Source organism: Pleurodeles waltl, chromosome 7 (assembly GCF_031143425.1).
Source record: "Pleurodeles waltl isolate 20211129_DDA chromosome 7, aPleWal1.hap1.20221129, whole genome shotgun sequence".
NCBI classification, from domain to species: domain Eukaryota; kingdom Metazoa; phylum Chordata; class Amphibia; order Caudata; family Salamandridae; genus Pleurodeles; species Pleurodeles waltl.
In genome coordinates, this window is record NC_090446.1 from 675366200 (window position 1) to 675385126 (window position 18927).

At 43.7% G+C, this 18927-nt stretch overlaps 1 protein-coding gene across 2 annotated transcripts in view; it reads right to left on the reverse strand.

The window, feature by feature from the left end:
* TCERG1 (transcription elongation regulator 1) overlaps positions 1-18927 on the reverse strand; it is a 737036-nt gene that overhangs the window by 696474 nt on the left and 21635 nt on the right. For both annotated transcript variants that reach the window (XM_069244676.1, XM_069244675.1), the window contains exon 2: positions 3046-3268. In XM_069244676.1, coding sequence (XP_069100777.1) covers positions 3046-3267 — 222 coding nt within the window. In that variant the 5' untranslated portion in view covers position 3268. The remainder of the gene's footprint in view (positions 1-3045; positions 3269-18927) is intronic.

The window sequence follows — 18927 nt, forward strand, 5'->3', positions numbered from 1 at the left end:
AATAACTCACTGATTTCAGGAGTAACTAGGGAATGTGACAATAAAAGAAGAATGGATAATAGGAATCAGTTGTGGGGAAGTGCAAAAAGTAGCAGAGGAGTAGCAAACAAAGAAAATGAAAATGGAGGAAAGAGCTTAGTAATAGGTAGGGTATGAGATAACTAATATTGGACTTTCAACAACTTCTTTTCATTACATTTCCTTTCCTGTACACTGAAGTAGATGCAAACGTCTATGGGCTTTTCCATCCTTAGTCCTGTAGCACCACCAAGAGTATGGTTCATTTATCTCACAACACCAAGAGCACCCATGTAATTTGAAGTAGTTGCATTTATATGACTACATGGAACAGATTCTGTGTCAGGCAACTAAATGTTGAAGGTTAGAGGGCTTGAGAGCGTGTGTCCCCAATGCCCATTTACGAGTCTGCTCAAAGTGACATTTACCTAAACATCACCATGAAAGTCTAACTATTGTGTAGAAAATATAGGAGTGATTTATCTGCCTGTACAATACTTTTTCCATGTGCATTAAAACGGCAGGAATTGAATATTAGATCGTCAAATGCAAAATCAATAGTTTTTGGCAGTATGATGATCATCTAGAGCAAATGTATGGGCCTTATTTCACCCTTTGCAGTAAAACTTGCTAAATAACTGATAAAGAAAAAAGTTATTTCCTTCAGTATGGACTTTTAGCTGCAGATTCTTCCCCATTGTGCCAGATTGGAATCAGAGACTTTTTTCAGCAATTCTCTGGTGTGCAAGTAGATGTCAACTCTGCTCCACCCAGGAAGCGATGAAAAAAGCAACACAATCGCCACCCTGCATGCCAACATCAGTTTACTTCTGAAACTTATCCACACTGTCCAACTCCGAGCCACTGGCTGACATAGTGACAGTATACAGATCTCTGAATTTGAACCTCTTTATGATAAAGAAGAGAGTCCATTCTACAGAACGGGTAGGTGGACGGGTTGGTGAGTAATCAGCAGTTAGATTTAAGTGTCCACCACAAACAACATTACTGAACTTATTCTTCTAATGGATACTTCTAATCAGAGATTCAGCACTCTGTGAATAGATACCAAAGCAATACCTCTCTTAAGGTGGAAGGTCTTTGAAATGGCTCAGACAAAATAATTCCTGCAGGACTGACCAGAAAAAAAGCGCCTCCCAGCAGACCTGGCTGCCAAAGCAGTAGCGTTTTGTAAACATGTGAATGCTGCAGCCTGACTGATGTCCAAGACAGGTACTCCACAAGATAGTGGTAGAAGTCTTGACCCTGGTGGAATGGGCCCCCAATCCTTCTTGGGGGCTGATTCTTAGGCAGTGTGTATCAGATTTTGATACAGAGGACTACCGAGCTTGACATTTTTTTTCTGTACTACTTCACACTTCTTTGGCTCCTACAAACCTCAACAAAGAGCTGATCGTTCACCTGATGATCTTTGGTGCTATGTAAAACCTCAAACCTCTTTTGGGATCCAAACAAAATTTTTATTTATATTTCAAGGGATGTGGTGGAGCAAAGAACGCCAAAACATTGATGGATTGTCTCACATGAAATGGCATCACAACATTGGACAGGAATGCCACGCTACGCCACAGTACCAGCTTGTCAGGAAAAAGGTAATATATGGTTGCTGGATAAACAGCGCTTGAAATCCACTCATTAGACGAGCTGATGCAGTCGCTATGAGACTGTTTTCAGATTCTGGAGATACAAAGGGCAGCTGTGAATAAGCCCGAATGGGGTTCACATCAAATATGGGAGAACCGGGACATGGTCACACTGTGGCATCACAAATCGCGAGTGGAGATATACAGGTTAAACCTTTCAGAAAACGCATTACAATATGTTCTGAACAATTAAGTTTGATTTGAAAAACATAAAGGCCGATAAATACCCTTTAACAGAGGGCACATTAAGAACTGCTGGGCAAAAGATAATACAAATAGCAGCACATGATAATTTGGCAAGCAACTGTTCTATCTGGAGAGAACTACACCAAGCCACAAACTCCTCCCAGCGTGCAGCAAAGACGGTCTTGATGGACACCTGGCCACCAAAATTACCTTCACTACCGTCAGGCAATCGATTTCAGTCGCCACTCAGTCTCCATGTATGGAGGTGTAGATGGCTCAGGTCTGGGAGGAGAGTCTAGCTCTGTTGCTTTAACAGCAGGAGGACAGATGATCATGCTCAGAATTTACAGGTACCAGACTCCCTGCCCAATCCGGAGTCAATAATAAGGCATGGTAGGCAATCTAAGGAGAAGAGAAATCAATCTAAAAGTCAGAAATTATGATGGGACCAGACCCCATTTAGAGAAAAGCAGTCAGCAAAAGAAGCATGGTCCTGTTCACACCAGTAGGGAGACTAAAAACTATAAATGTGTAAACCTGTGCAGGGGAATGAAGGTTAGCCATATGCACATTATGAGAAGCATAGCGCCAGTCACGCAAAGTTCTGAATATGAATAGCAGATTGTGTGCTGTTAAAGTGCTAATTAACAATAAAATAAAAAAGCATGGAGGAAAAGTTTCTCATTTGCAGCTTTGAACTCAAAAGGTTGGGAGCCGGAGATTCATGGAAAACATGAACAGCATGTTTTAAGTGGTAAATCAAAATTATAATCCATCTATCCGGTATGGTTTATGTAAAATTGCATACTCGAGGCTCTGTATGACACAGAAATATTAGTGCTTGGAAACCCCTCACACTTGTACCACTACACTGCCATTTTCTTCAATGCAGGTGAAGAAATGCATTTGTAATATGTTCACCCTATCATTAATAAAATTTTCATAATCCGCCTTCTATCTCATATAAGAAACTTGAGGTATTCACAGACTAGTGAATTCAGCAACTCAGAGTAACTTGACCACACTTAATCTCTTACATGGGGTAAAACAAAGGATAGTTCAAAGCCTTACAGAATCCATTAAGTCATCCTTAATGTGATGCATAAAAGATGTCATGACATAGAAGAAACATCTTATGTTATCCATTTAGGTTTGTAATTAATTTACAACCACTTACCTGAAGATGTGGTGGGCCCAATGGAGGAGGAATCCCTCCTGGCGGTATTGGAGGCATATTGGGATCAAATGGAGGGCGTCCAAAGGGTGGGCGAGGTGGTGGTGGTGGTCCCCTCATCATTCCAAATGGAGGAGGTGGGCGCATGAGAGGTGGTGGACCTCTCATAACTGTGTTAGGAGGGGGGGCTGGACCTCGGAATCTCATAGCCTGTTGCTGAGCCATCCTGCACAAAAATAAATCCCTATTTTGTTTATCTCTTGACAGCATTATGCCACAAAATAATTCTAAAATAATAATTTACTCTTTTCACTACTGAAAAAAACTGAAAAGGAAATGTAGGCAATTTTTAAAGCAAATGTTAAAAGATCATACAATTGACATGAAAACTACATGCAAAGTGCTTACTGTTAAAGGAAGGTGAAATAAAAGTACACTTGAGGGGTAGCAAATCCTTGCTAAAGGGGAGGTATGCATATAGGTCTTCAATGCAAGTCTTATGATACGAAGTAAAATAAAATGGCAAGAAAACAATATATCTTTTTAAATGCAAGACACCCACTCCATTAGACATGTTTAGGTCTGGTTTAACTATGCAGCTGCTGCAAGCCCTTATCTATCAATAGAAAGAGGTTTAATAATCACTACTGAGAGGTGGGATATGCCTTCACCCACATATTTTGCAGTCCACCTTTACATCATTTAACTGTACTTTTGCTGAACAAGAGTACTTGTATTGCACAGTCTATGCTCAATAGTGTAGGTCTGAGATGGATATTGTGACAAAGCAGTAATCATGACTGTTGACCAACTAATTCACTAGGAAGTTGTTGGATGCCATAGAACGGATTATGATGAAATAAATAAGGTACAGGCAATAGAAAATGTCATAACATGCCTGAAGCACACATCAAATCATAATACGGTTGAGCCAAAGCCTAAGCCACTGGCCATAAACATTTATTAGACCATGTTATCCTATTCCTAAAACATCTAAAAAAGGAAAGTTTTTTTTTTTGTGATAACAAGTATAAAATACATAGCTGTTCAATAAGACATACAAAAAAAAAGCAGAGTACACAGAAAAAACTAATGGACAGTACAAGCCAGAAATATGTCTGCTGCAAGGTGACAATGTCCACATACTGGTGTAAGCACAGTTGTCTTAACAGCCAACAAGTGTTTAGTCTTGAAAATAACTTCTTCAGGGCTGTGAAACTATTTAAGGAAATATACAAACGCAAGAATAATACCAAAAATAAAACAATCGCTTCATATAGGAGACACTTGAGGAAAACAAATTTACAAACCAAAAAAAGAAAACCAGTGCGGAGTTGAAAACATCACAAGTGCCCCAAAAAAAAAACAACCACCACCACCACCACCACCACAGTCAAACCAGGCAATAAAAAAAATGGCTAATGTACCAAGGAAAATATGGATATGATTTATCGATAAGTTACAAGACATAGAAGGTAGGCCAGGCCTTGTGGTCTATATAATGCTAGCACTCTACATATTCACGTAAAGCACATTTAAGTCCAACAGCCAGAAATTACCCCCATGCGAGATAAGTAAATAATATATACAAATATATATATAAATAAAAATAACAACCACCCCCCCCACATATATACATACATACACACACACACACACAACCACACCCACCGGATAAAAAGGATCAAACAATATACATATATAATAAGAATGTCTATCACAGTAGTACAAATAACATATATAAGGTCACAAATGACTCCTATTTGGACATGAAATTACTTGCATATGTGGAGAACTAAAGCCTAAAAATGGTAATAAAGTTTAAATAAACTATTTACCCCCGGAGTCAGGATCCACTTCAGGACTACATCGCACGCCAAAAGGCACCAAACAAGACTGCTACCGTATGGCATGCTTAAATGGGCCAATAGTAAACACAAAAAACGGACGTATTGGGGTTATGCAGCAAGTATACCTGACAGTGGCGGCCATATTGCAATGTGTAACGGGCCTATTGGTAAGCCCACGTACAACAAAGATAATCCGAATTTTCCTAATAAGTATAAATGTACAACCATCTCACTCCGCTTATCTCACAAAATTCTAATTAAAGATAGATCCAATCATATGGAAGCAACTTTAACGAAAGTAGAAAATATGCAAAATAGACGAAAAAAATGCAAATTATACATTATAATTCCCGAGCACATCCTAGCACTACTGATATGGCTCCACGAGGGCAACTATGCACGTGTCAGGTGGGACAACAAGCCGCAACTAACTGATAGAATCCAGGTATCAAGGGGTGTGCGGCAAGTGTGTGTCCTTGCCCCCACCCTCTTCTCCTTGTATATCAATTACATCGTCCCCTCTCTGCTTAGAGTGGAGGCGGACGCACCATCACTTGGCACAAAAAAAATCCCTGTCTTGCTCTTTGCAGACGACACTCTCCTGATATCCAAAACCCCTAGTGGATTAAGGAAACTCCTCACGCGCTCCGAGGAATTCTGCTCCATGCGGGGACTTCAAATCAACGCCTCAAAACGTAATTAATGACCCTCAATCCCCATAGATCCTTTAAAGGAAAGTTCACACTTGAGGGCACCACGCTTGAGAAGGTGGGCACCTTCAGTTGCCTGGGTATAGCATTGACTGATAACATGTCTTGAAAACCACACATACGAAAGCAAGCTTAAAAACTAAAGCAAACAAAGGGGGTACGAATAAAGGATTTTCACCTCTCACATACAAAACCAATTCGCCCAGCAATCCAGATATACGAAGCCCAGGCTGTGACCGCTTTACGGGGCTGAACAATGGGGCTATGCTAAAATCCAAGATGTAACCATCCCTGAAAAACAACTTCCTAAGAAACCTGGTGTCCCTTCCACCAAGCACTCCACTGTTCCCACTTTTTAAGGATCTTGGTATGAAACGCATTGGTCACAAGGCCCGCATACACCCTCTTCTGTGCTGGTGGCGTCTCTGGCCTACCCCAGATCTTGAATCCTTCACTGCGGCCCTTCAGGTCATTTTAGAAGCTGACCATCTCCATAGCACCCCCTGGCTTAGATACATCAAGGGGTTACTCTACTCACTTGGGCTTAGAGAACTTCACCAACCACCTCCTCCGTTCCCTCAAAAAGCAAACTTAAAAAACTGGATCAGCACATGGTAGACTCCGAAGATCTGGGAGCCGCACTTCATACTACATTTTCTTGCGACTGTCAACCTAAAAGACATGCAAGTACGAGGCTTTCTGGAACATAATCACGGTACCAAGGGAAAGGAAACTGTACTTTCAGTTTCGCATTGGCACGCTACCAATAAGACCGTTTACCAGTCGCTGGTCGCACGAAGAATCAACCACTTGCCCAGCCTGCAAAGCCCCCATTGAGAACCTCCCTCATGTCCTATTTGCTTGCCCCGCATACACTGCCTCACGTAGGAAACGGCTGGCCCCTGGTATGCAGACTGCTGGGAGTCCGCAGTTCTGAAATAGCCCTCCGAATCCTCAGATCAGACACTCAGCCAAGTTAGTGACCGCTGTCACCAAGTTCCGCTGAGCTAGTTGGATTGTTAGAGGAAATTTTTTATCTGTTTAATGGTTCCAACAAGATTGTTTCATCATACCGTGCGAGTGTCTTATCTTTATTTTATTCTTATTTAATCAGCCATACGTATCATTATATTTATTTAAATTGTGTATTTATTTTGTATTTATTGCTGCTATGTGTTTTTATGGCTCTTGTAGCAGAAATAAAGTTCGAGTGAGTGAGTGAGTGGCCTTTAAGGTGGTATTGAGAGGTCACGCGATGAAAACTAATTTCTGGGTGGCGCTGCTCCTGCGTCAGGAGCTCCGGGACCTAGAATCTGTGTTGCAACACTATGAGCAGCTTCTACCAATGGACGCGGGGGCAGTCGCATCATTGGCAATACACGGATTGCTCACCAACAGGCACTGGACAGATTGGCCCAGTTGCATTACAGTGACTACCAAGCCTGTAAACATGCAGAGGGAGACAAGGCGGGCAAATTGCTGGGTTGGCTCCTTCGGTCGGCGCGCGCTCAGACACCAATCATTGCGCTGCGGGTTGGGAGTGACCAACTACTGAACACACAGGAAGAAATTAATGCAGCATTTTAGGACTATTATTCCACACTTTACACAGCCTCGGAGATGGGGGGGGGGGGAGAAGAGGAGGGGAGTGCGCTGCAGCAGAGGAGTGTCTGGGCTCCCTCCACTTGCCAAGTGTATCCCCTGCAGATAGGGAGGCATTGGAGACTTCCTTACAGCAATTGTGGAGGTCATTAAAAGTATGGCGCGGGGGAAGATACCTGGCACGGACCGGTGGGCAATGGAATTTTATGCCACATATCAGGCAATGTTAACCCCAAAACTGCTTGCCTCCTTGAGGGAGGCAACATTGGTGGTCCTCCCCAAACCAGGCAGAGACCCCTTACTGCTGGGGTCATACCAGCAGCTCTCTTTACTCCACTCAGATTACAAGATCCTATAAACCGTATGAAAGCAGACAGACTTATGCCCATAATCCCTGGCTTAGTTCATTCTGACCAGGACGGATTCATTCCGGGCAGAAGCACTTTCCTCAACCTTCGCCGACTGTTCCCTATTATGGACTGGGCAAGAGTGAGGGAGAGGGAAAGTGACACTGTGGTGGCCTCACTGGATATAGAAAAGGCATTTGATACACTGGGGTGGGCCCACCTGCTGAGGGTACTGGATATACCATGAGGAAAACTATATAATAGACGCAAATATAGATAGTGTACCGCCGGGAGCGAGGTCTTAGTTCCAATTCTGGACCTCCCCCCCACTCTCCCCATGCTGATGCTCCCAAGATTACTATGCTATTTCGTGGCTCTCCCGATCTTCCTTCAGAATAAATGGTTCACCGAGTTGCGTTCCCGTCTTACGGCGTTTATATGGGGTAAAGGTAGAAGCCGGGTAGCCTTAAACAAGCTTTATGCACCTATGTGGGAGGGAGGCCTGGGTGCCCCAAATTTTGAACACTATTTCATAGCAGCCCAACTCTAGTGTCCTATGCGTTGGCTAGCAGGGCAAAACTTGTATGAACTATGCACCACATACAAACAAGGAGGCACAGATAGACTGTTGGGCTGGTTGATGACTCCAAACCCAGATACGCCACTCGGTGATAGTAACTTATTAATGGGAAATGCCAAGAAATGCTGGTTCAGGTACACGCATAAATCAAGGCAGGAATTCCCATATGCGCCACAACCACCCTGCCGGGTTGTACTAATAATTTACACAAATCAACGGTGACTGCCTGGGAAGGTGCGGGAATAGTGGAGTGGGGCAACCTCTTTGAGGACCATATGCTGATCCTGCTTACTAGCTTGGTGAATGATTTCAGTGTGTCACCGGGCACCTTTCTTACTTTCACGGCGCGGTCTGGACTTGCAGCAGTATACTGAGGCACCATGCCCAGGGAGCCGGATGTATTGGTATTGCTCCAGACACTGCTGACACACGGGGTGAGAGGAAGGAGATCACAAACATCTACAAAGCGGTACACAGAGATGAAAAGGGTCCCCTTACATCGCTTCGAGCATACTGGGCGGAAGCGCTCCAAAGGGAACTCACAGATGAACAATGGGAACAAGCCCTCACGGCCTGAAAATTATTTCAATGCATGCCCGCTACAAATACATTCAGTTTAGTTATCTACATCGCACTTAACTCGCCCCTGCAAGGTTGGCAAAGATCTACCCATCTGTAGTGGATAGGTGCACGAGATGCCACAATGGGAATGCTGATTTTCTACACATGGTATGGCCCTGCCCCCAAGTGGTTGAGCATTGAGAAACTATAGCCAAGACGCTAAACAAAATTACGGGGGGTAACACAGGCTGCAACATGGCACACTTTATGCTCGGTGTAACACGCAGAACCCCTAAAAACAAGTCAAACAAAATCATAGACTCAGCGCTCATACTAGCAAAGACGTTTAGCAATGTGCTGGAAATCTGCCACGACTCCACCAGTGTCGATGGCTCGCAGACCTACACAGTGGTGTTGTGGCAGAACAACAAATATTATTGTCTTCACATGCCCCGGCTTGCCTTCCATCCAACGCTCCAAACTGGACATCATTTCTTGAGGGAATTGAGAGCATCCTCGGTCGACAAGTAGTGTGGTGTGGTGTTGGGCGGGGGCAATTTCCAACCCCCGCCCCCCAATGTACTGGGGTCTCATGGGTGACCCGTCCACTGTGCCAACTCTGGCCCTGACCGTAGTCTGTAAATCCGGCTCATGCATTTTTTGGCATACCCTAGCTGCACACCTAGTTATTTGTAGTTGTTATTGTTTGATTTTTCTGGTCATAGTATGGAAACACAGTGGTATTTAAATTGTGAGCCTGTGGACGACTTTAATCAGTACACATACGTCAATTTGATAGGTCTTGCTTTATTATTATGGTTGTCAAACGTAATGCATTATGTGACGATACCCATTTACAAGCACTGATATGTTGCAGCTAAACAATTGTTATACTGTATAGCTTTGTAATTGTAAACAACTTCTAATGTTCAGAAAAATAAATAAATAGGTAATAATTTTTTTTTTTTTTTTTTAAAAGAAAACGGTTGGCCATGTCGGCGCCCCACTGGATGAGTCCAATTGAGCTGTTTGTTACTATGTTGTGGGATATGTGTTTGGGTTGGTTTGTAGGGCAGGCACAATTGGGGAGTCAGTGTGGGTGGGGGTGCTTGTTTTCTTGTTGCTTACTACATTCTCTGCTTTCCTTTTATCTCTGCACTGCTGTTTCTCTTTGTCCTCGGCGCTGTTCTGATTGATGCATAGATACACAATGGTTATGGCGCAGTTGAGGGGCCTGCTATGATGATTCTTAAAGGGGTGACATATGTGAACTGTATGACCTGGAATGTTCGAGGTCTGAATGACAGGCATGAGATGATGTTGCTCTCTGCATATTTGCAGCACCAAACGGTTGTTGTGTGTGTTTCAGGAGATTCATCTAAAGGCTGCCACAAAACGGTCTGAGAGCTGGCTGGATTGGGGAATGCCATGTGGCTGCATATTCGAGCTATGAGCATGGGGTTGCCATTGTGATTCGCAAAGGTCTGCAATGGCACACAGAGGGTGATTCTGGACCCGCAGGGTTATGTTCTTCTGCATGCTACACTACATGACAAACCGTTTCGCCTGTTGTCAATATATGGTCCAAATGTGGCTGACCCTGCAGTTTTTTTAAGAGGTGTGGCGACTGATATGCTCTCTGGGGCCTGGGTCGATATTATGGGGTGGTGATTTTAATGTTGTTTTGGATGTGGAGGCGGATCATGAGAGCCTGGCACGGCCCAACATGTGGCAGTTGCAGGGGGGCTTGCTCATATCATGACTAAAAGGTGCTGTGGTTGATCGATGGAGGGCAAAACATGGCACTGTTAGGGAAGGTACTTGTGTTAATACTGTCCATAGCAGCTGGTCGTGACTGGGCAGATGGCTCTGTACCTAGGATGTGGAGCTATGGACGGACGCTGTCGAGCACATGCCCCAACCTTGTCGGATCATTCTCCGGTTTTGTTGCGACTGGTGATTCCAGGGTATGCAAGGCATGGCTTTGTGGAGGCTATCATGTAATGCATTGAAAGATTGTGTTTTCAGAGAGGAGGTCCATACGGGTATAAAGAAGTACTTTGTGACTAACAAGGGCTCGGTCTCCTTGGCTTGTACCTTGTGTGAGGCATTTAAAGTGGGGATCCGGGGGATTCTGCTTAGCTAAACAGCATGGTGTGCTCAGGGCAATACGTTGTGAATTGGCGCATTTAGAGGCTCAGTTGATTGCGCTGGAGAAACACCTGTACGTTGGTCTGTCAAATGCTCGCCTGGCTGAGTTTCGGGAGAAGCTGTCCGACTAGGAGGAAGCGGCGCTCAGCGAGGTCTGCTTCCTGGGTAGAGAGGCTAAGGTGCAACGGTATGGAGAGGGCAAGCGGACAGGTAGAACGCTGGCGGAAATGTTGTCTCGACCATGGGCTGGGACCAATTTCATGGAGCTGCTGGATTCTGCGGGTGTCCATCTGCAGGGTGCGGAGGAGGTTGGGCGTGTGATGACAGTTCTATGCTTCCCTCTATTCCGCCTAGGACGGCTCAGAGTCCGAGGCCTATTCAGATTATTTTGAGGATGTTAGTTTACTGTGGCTGGAAAACAAGCAACGGCAGTATTTGGATGGGTCTTTCTCTGTTGAGGACACTGTGCAGGTCATCTGCGGTCTGCCCGGGGACAAGGCCCCTGGCCTTGATGGGCTCACAGAGGCCTTTTATAAGGAATATTCGGATTTGTTGGCCCCACATTTATTAGATGTGTACGCTGAGGCGCTTGAATGCAGCCCCCTGCCACTGTCGCTGAGGAAGCCCTTACAGTTACTATACTTAAGCCGGGCAAGGATCCCCGCTTGTGCGATTCATATCGACCACTGTCGCTTATGAATCTTGATAGTAAGATTTTGGCAAAGTTTCTGGCTGTGCACCTCTTCTCCCATCTTTGGTACTCCCGGACCAATCCCGGTTTGTGCAGAGTCATTTGACCTTGTATAATCTTCATACATTCTTTGCAATAGCGCAGATGGTGCCTCCTGAAGATCAGTTGCAGCAGTCTTTTTGGACGCCACTAAGGCGTTCGAGTCTTTAGAATGGTCATGTTTGTTTGGCCTACTGCCGCGAGCAGTCTTGACTCAGATTTATTCAATTAATTTGCCTTCTATACTCTGCTCCCGAGGCGTGATTAATGGGATGACTGGATCCTTTCCCAGTGCCTACGGGTACCCGTCAGGGCTGCCCCCCTTCGCTCATTGCGGTGCCGATGGAGCCGCTTGCTGCACAGCTGTGACAGCACCATAACCATAGAGGTTTAGCGTTTAGACAACGCCCAATCTTGGTTTCTATGTATGCTGAGGATGTTCTCTATATGTACAGGACCCGCATGTTCTCCTCAATAAACTTCTTCACTAGATCGCACGTTTTGGCTGGATCTCTGGGATCACCATCAATTGGTCTAAGTCTGTGGTCTTACCTCTGTCGGTTGCCACAGTGCAGTATTGTTCGCGGTATCCTTTGCGCTGGGCAGATGGTCCGGTCTGATATCTGGGTGTGCAGGGAACTAGATGAGCTATGGTCAGCCCATTATGGCAGGGCCATTGGTTGGCTGGAAGACAAGGTCAGAGCATGGCGCTCCTTACCGCTCTCGCTGACTGGCCGTATAGCCAATGCGAAGATGGTGGTTCTGCATACATTTCTCTATTTGTTTACCATCATCCCTCTTGTGCCCACTTCCAGTTTTTGGAAGAGGCTTTGGTCTTTCAGGGGTGTGGAATTTATTAAAATATCTACTTGTCCATGTGGCAGGTAACAATCTACTTGTCCTGTAAAAACATCTACTTGTCCCTTTGGTGCCATGTAGTGCGGTGACAAATTATGGCAGCAGTCTCGTAATGTAAGAGCTCTGATAATAGCCTCTCTGATTATGTCAGGGCTACTACTTTAGTAGGGCTTGAATACTTGCAATTTCAATCCCTACTATAGCAATTTCCTTATTTTGCCAGAGCTTCCTGCAGAGCTACATACTGGCGCTGGAGGAAGCAGTAAGCAATAGTTCCAGAGCAGGAATGCCTGAGTCTGCAAACCTACTAACTTGCATGTTTAAGGACCAGCTCTTCTCCAATCTTTTCCCATAATGAGAAAGGTTGGAAATTTACTCCTGACAAAGGCAGAAGTAGATGTTCTTCCAGGTTTGGAGGGTAAAAAAAAAAAAAAAGAAAAAAAAAAAAAGGAGGTTGGAGGGAAAGTGAACTTGTAAACGCTCAATAGATTTTCCCATGAACAAATCTACACATGCATATTTGCTCGTGCTAAAATACATTTCACAAATATTTTCTAGGAGTACGATTGTCTGGTGTACTTCAGTAAGTTCTTGTGAATTCATGAAAGCCACTAATTCAAAGACGTAGACCACTGGTGTACTTTAGTGACATTCTTTAAGAATTGGGTCCCTAATTAGGTCTGGCGTAAACAAAGACATTTTGTCCCAGATTCAAGAAAAGTGGTGCTTCATATCGTAAAGCGCCACTTTTCTTGCACCTCCTTAAAGCTACTATTTAAGATACAGCGCACCATGGCGGAATTAGGTACAATAGTGTCAAACTTTTTATGCTATCGTGGCACTTTGCTCGACTAGCGTCAAAATTTCAGACGCTAGTAGAGCATACTGCAAGGAGGCCTATTGATTCCAAAGGGTGCGTTCTTCTAGCGCCTGCTTTAAGCAGGCGTTAAAAATGACAGCAAAAAATGGCACAATTAAATCTTGTAGACATCATTGTGCCATTTTTGCGGCCTCCTTGTGCCAGAACACCCCTTTGCATACATTAAGCATGGCGCATGCATAATGTGACACAAATAGTCACAAAGTGGAGCAGTGCACGCATTGTGCCACTGTGTAGACATGGTGCAGCGTTTATGGCAAACTAATGACACATTAACGTCCGGACAATGACAATGTGGCGTTAGATGGCGCAAGGCCATCCTTAAACTTTGTTTTTAATAAACATCTATTTCTCTATCTATTGGCTGGCTTTACTGTGAGTGATTGCATTCTGCTCTTCCACAAGAAGCATATTGGCACACAAAGTAGTTTTGTGCAGTGCCAGGAACCACTGTGGCAATCAGTGTCGTAATGAAATTGGAGGGGCCCCACCTGCAAAGAATATGGAGAGCCCCTCCCTCCAGACTAACTCAGGGTACATATATACAAACCAAAAGATCATCTGTGTTCACTCCATGGGGAAAAGATAAAAATAAACGTCCTCTGGCACTCATTACTCCATATAATGGGAATATAGCAAGGAGATTTATAACATCATTTATAACATCATGGTAAACACTGGCATGTTTTGACTCTTGACTCCAATTTGGTAAACATTGTTTTGAACAGACCTATCATTGTTTTAAAAAAAAAAAATAAAAAAAAAAAAATAAAAAAAAGGGGGACTACCATTTGTGTTTCACAGTTTTCTATCACTGCTACCTAGTAAGGTCACCACTACTTGGCTTCCCCCCTAAATCCAAAAGGATTTTTTTAAATGTGTCAAGTGTAGTACCTGTCCTTTTACTGTGGATAAAGTCATCACATTTCAATGTAATAATAGTGCATGCTTTTCCATTCATGATTCCATCAATTGTGGAACAACATTTGTAGTCTGTGGTCATCTGCCAATGTTTCCTAGTATATGTGGGCAGCACTATTAGATGCTTTATGGAAAGAATGCAGGTACACATATGAGCGATTCGCAACAGAGGTAACCGGTATTCTTTGGCGACACACTAACAATGCATGTGGATACAGATTGCCTCAAGATCACATCCCATGCCATGCCCTAGAACTGGTGAAAATGCTGCAACCTAGTGGCAACAGAGCTGCACAGTTACACCAACGTGATGCAAAATGGTTAATCAGGATACGTGCTGTTGACCATGGTCTCAATGGTGATAAGGTTGTGTACAATCTTCTGTCTTTTATTAACGTCTTTGTCTACTCAATTGTACTCCTGGATGGATGGATGGATACCAATCCTGGCAGCAAGGGGCCAGCTTTCTACCCCAGCACATTGCAACTCTGTGCTTCGCCAACACCAGGAGTAACCCCACTAGTCTCCTGTTCTCAGGGGGAATCTCCTGAATATAACCCAAGAGTGCAAATATAGGAGGTCAGTTTGATCCCGACCATCTCCTCCAGTGCATTCAACATGTCCGCCCAAAGCTCACAAGCGCCCCACAACCCCACGCCAAATGCATAAAATCCGCTCCCCGTGTCGCACATCTATCGCAGCAATCAGACCAAACACTCATCCTCTGAAGGCTGTGCGGAGTGTAGTACAAGCAGTGAAGAAAATGTAAAATGCGACAGACATAACCTGTAACTGGGAGAGAGCTCACGCATTTGCGCACAACAGTATTTCCACACGTCATCCGACAGGGCCTCCCCTACATACAGTTCCAATGGCCCCCTTGCTCTGGAGGGCACCGCAGGCACGGTCGCCTGCATACACACATACAAGCTGGTAATAAGCCCACGTGGATACAGAGACCTGTACAATAACTCCAAAACACGACTCGTCTGAGGCGCTGCAGGAAAGGTGGGGTACCTGGATCGCAAGGATTCCCTGACCTAAAGATAAGTAGGCCGATACTGTATGTCGCACAGCACACAAAGCGATACCTCGGAAGAGATAAAAGAATTCTCAGGGTACCAGAAGCCTGAAGTCGTCAGCTGCAATTCCGATACATGCCTGTCTAATCGATCGCCCCCAATGCACGCAACTTCCCTTACCATCGCCGAGGTCGCAAACGGCACCCCGCCCCCGGTCCACCGCAGGAGCGCCCGCTAGGCCTTCACCGTACACGCCACTGTATCCATGCCACGCAGTGCGAGGTGTATCATATACCACTCCAGGCAGGCAGGCAGGCCAAATCAAGTCCTGCCCCGGAGACAAGTGCAGTAAATATTTTATAGGGTGCAATCAGAAATGCGCATACCAAGCTTGTGCGCAAGTACAATAAAGATCCAAATCCGGAGCAGCCAAACCGCCCAGCTTGAATGGCAGCATGAGCGTCTCCCACGTTATCCTGGGCTGCTTACCAACCCAAACCAAGACCAGCGATGTGGAATTCCTATCCACAATGCCCGGGACATATTGTTTGGGGTCAAGGGCCAAAAGTTTTCATGTTTATTTTGTCCCTGGGACAAATAGGCCCAACCTCCTGCAGCACAAGAGCACAAACCCTTCGGCTGCCAGTTCACAGATCAGGGAATTGTCTGCAGTTGAGGAAATGTGTGTCCAAAAGTTAACGCTGTTCGAATCTGTATTTATGGTTCATTAATTAAAAGCCTTCATTATTAGGGTGAGCGCTGTAAATAAACATTTTAAGGTCACACTGCACTACTGGCCGTGGTTACAGTAAAAAAAAAAAAAAAACACTGTACACACTTGTTTGAAAAGTTTAACAGTTTGAGACGAAGTCTAATGCTCCAAGAGTGCTCTCTGATAAGAGGCAAATATGTGGCAGCAGCTTGTAACCAAGAGTGCTTTTTTTGCTTTCAAAATTCAATGTTCTGAAGGAGAAAATGCAAGTAGGAAAAAAAACATTTGGCTTCTGTGAAAGATGCCATTTCTTGGAAGCGTCATGTAGTAAAATGTGTCGATGCATGCTAGTATTTCCGAAAAATATTCCTAATGGAAAGTCAGTGTAACCATTTTCAACAAGATTATAAGAAGCATAAAAATAAACAAGCACTGGCAAAGCCAATCGATCTAACATTTTTGTGTGTGAGTCTTTTGGTTTTGTCAATGCGTGCCTTGTTTTGAAATGGCTTTTATAACACTTTATTGTTGGGGGAGCTGCCAGGCCCATTCAATTGTAACAAACACTGGCAATAAGAAGAAAAAAAAGTTTTTGGTCTCAAAATGCACACATTGCCACTAGTGGCGGAACAAAGGCCCAGCAGCCCCCTTCCAGGTGGCCTCCCTCAGCACAGCGCCTGCCCTTACTCTGGAGGGGACCCCTCCATGTTCTTTGCAGGCGGGTGCTCCAGTTTTGTTATGCTGCTGATTGCCACAGTAGTTCCTGGCACTGAACACAACTACTTTGGGTGCCAATATGCTCCTTGTGGAAAAACAGTAAAGCCAGCTGATAGAAAGAGAAATGGAAGTTTAATAACAAAATGTCTTTATTAACGCCAGCCTTAATTAGGGGCTCAATTCTTGAAAGACATCAAAGGGCACCCATGGTGTATGTCTGAATTAGTGGCATTTACGAGTTCACAAGAACTTACAAAAGTAGACCAAGAAATTGTACTCCATGCAAATATTTCTGAAGTGTATTTTAGCACGCGCAAAATATGCATGCGTAGAATTGCTCATGTGGAAACCTATTGAGCGTTCACAAGTTCACTTTCCCTCCAACCACTTTTTTCCCCAACCTTGGAAGAACTTCTACTTCTGCCATTGCCAGGAGTAATTTTCCAACCCTTCTTAATATGGGAAAAGACTAGAGAAGAGCTGGCGAAAATCCTTAAAACATGCAAGCTAGTAGGTTTGCAGACTCAAAGGCATTCCAGCCCTGAAACTATTGCTTACTGCTTCCTCCACTCCCAGTATGTAGATCTGCGGAAAGGTGGCAAAATAAGGAAATTGCTAGTATTCAAGCCCTACTATAGTAGTAGCCCTGGCATAAGCAGAGAGGCTAAATGGCATCTACCATGAATCATCTCTATCTACTATGAAAAAACAACACATTCAGAACTCGGATGCCGGACTACGACGACATGTAAAGTAACAATCCCACATCTGTGTGCATATATGTGTATACAATGTATGTAACACGTATGTGTGTGTATTTTTCTATGCTTAACATGTTCATAGATCATTGCATAGTTCCTAGATAGGTTGTTAGATTAGATACTCATGAATCCCTGCTTTCATTTTAGCCATCACAATGAGCAAATGTTATTTTAAGTATTTTATCAGCAAGTATTTAGCTATTGAAAATTGTAAGAAAAGTACACAAATAAATTAACCTCAAATATTGCTAATCTTGAAAGTCTGTGTGTTTTTACAACACAACTTTAAATCGCAAAATATTGAATCCATCACTATATTCCTTACACAGATTCCCTTAATATGTATTTACGTATCCATTTATTACTTTAGAACTACTATACACAAGGGGAAAAAAATATCTTGTGTAAGCTTTACTCTGCCTCCCCATCACAGACCTTTCCCTCCTCCATTTCTCCTTTACTCATCCCAAGCCTCTTTATATTACTATAAACTCCCAATTAACACTTCTGGATTCCTCCCTCCTCTATCCCTCAGTTATTCTTTTCAAACCTATTAAATTTACATATCCTCTGCACAAATCAACTCATACTAATTCTGTACTCATATGTGCCTATACTAATCCTTTTGGGTTCCAGAGTGGCGTGCTACTCGCTAAAAAGTGCTTCGATGCCTCAGCATGGGTAGTAGGCGCTAAATAAATGCAATTAGATGATCTTAGTGTGTGGTTCAGTGGAAACTGTCCGTCCAGTAAGGGAAGTTCCTACTGAGGTTTTGACTTATGTATTATGTATGTATCTAGAGTTACATAGTGGTCAATTTTTTTTTTATTTTTTTTTATTTTTTTTAAAAGCAGATTTAAATGTCCCATGGAAGCATTGTTTACTAAGCGTTATTCAAGACTATGAACCTCATTAAGAGTTTGGCAAATGGGAATACTCCGTCACAAATGTGATGGTACTCCCACCCACGCTATTACAAGTTTCATTATATTTTATGGAACTTGTAATACAGTGGACCGGATATCTGTCACATCTGTGGCGGAGTAATGCCCTTCGCCGAACTCGTAATGAGGCCCTAAGTGTTGACTTCCAATTTAATTTTTTTATCCTGATACCTACGAAGACGATTATGTCAAACAGCAGAATGCCTTAGCATTTACAGCATGGGCCTCAAAACATGCAAAGAATGGATCTAGTTAAATTTGTTTCTGAGGCGTATTTGAATATTGTCTGCTGTTACTTGCCAAATGTACAAACATGTGGAAGAAATTGCCTTTTTCTTCACAACAGTTCCAGCATAGGCCCAATATAGTGAAGCCACAGTAGTGTCAAGTGCACTTGATGGTTCATAAAGCATTTTGTTTGAGATTTAGTGGGAGGAATAATGGGTCAAAAAGGGGAGCGCCATCTTTGTAACTATTGAAGTTTGAAAGTACTGAACGTTTGAACCCTTTGTACATTAGTCTCCCATTTGATCCAATTG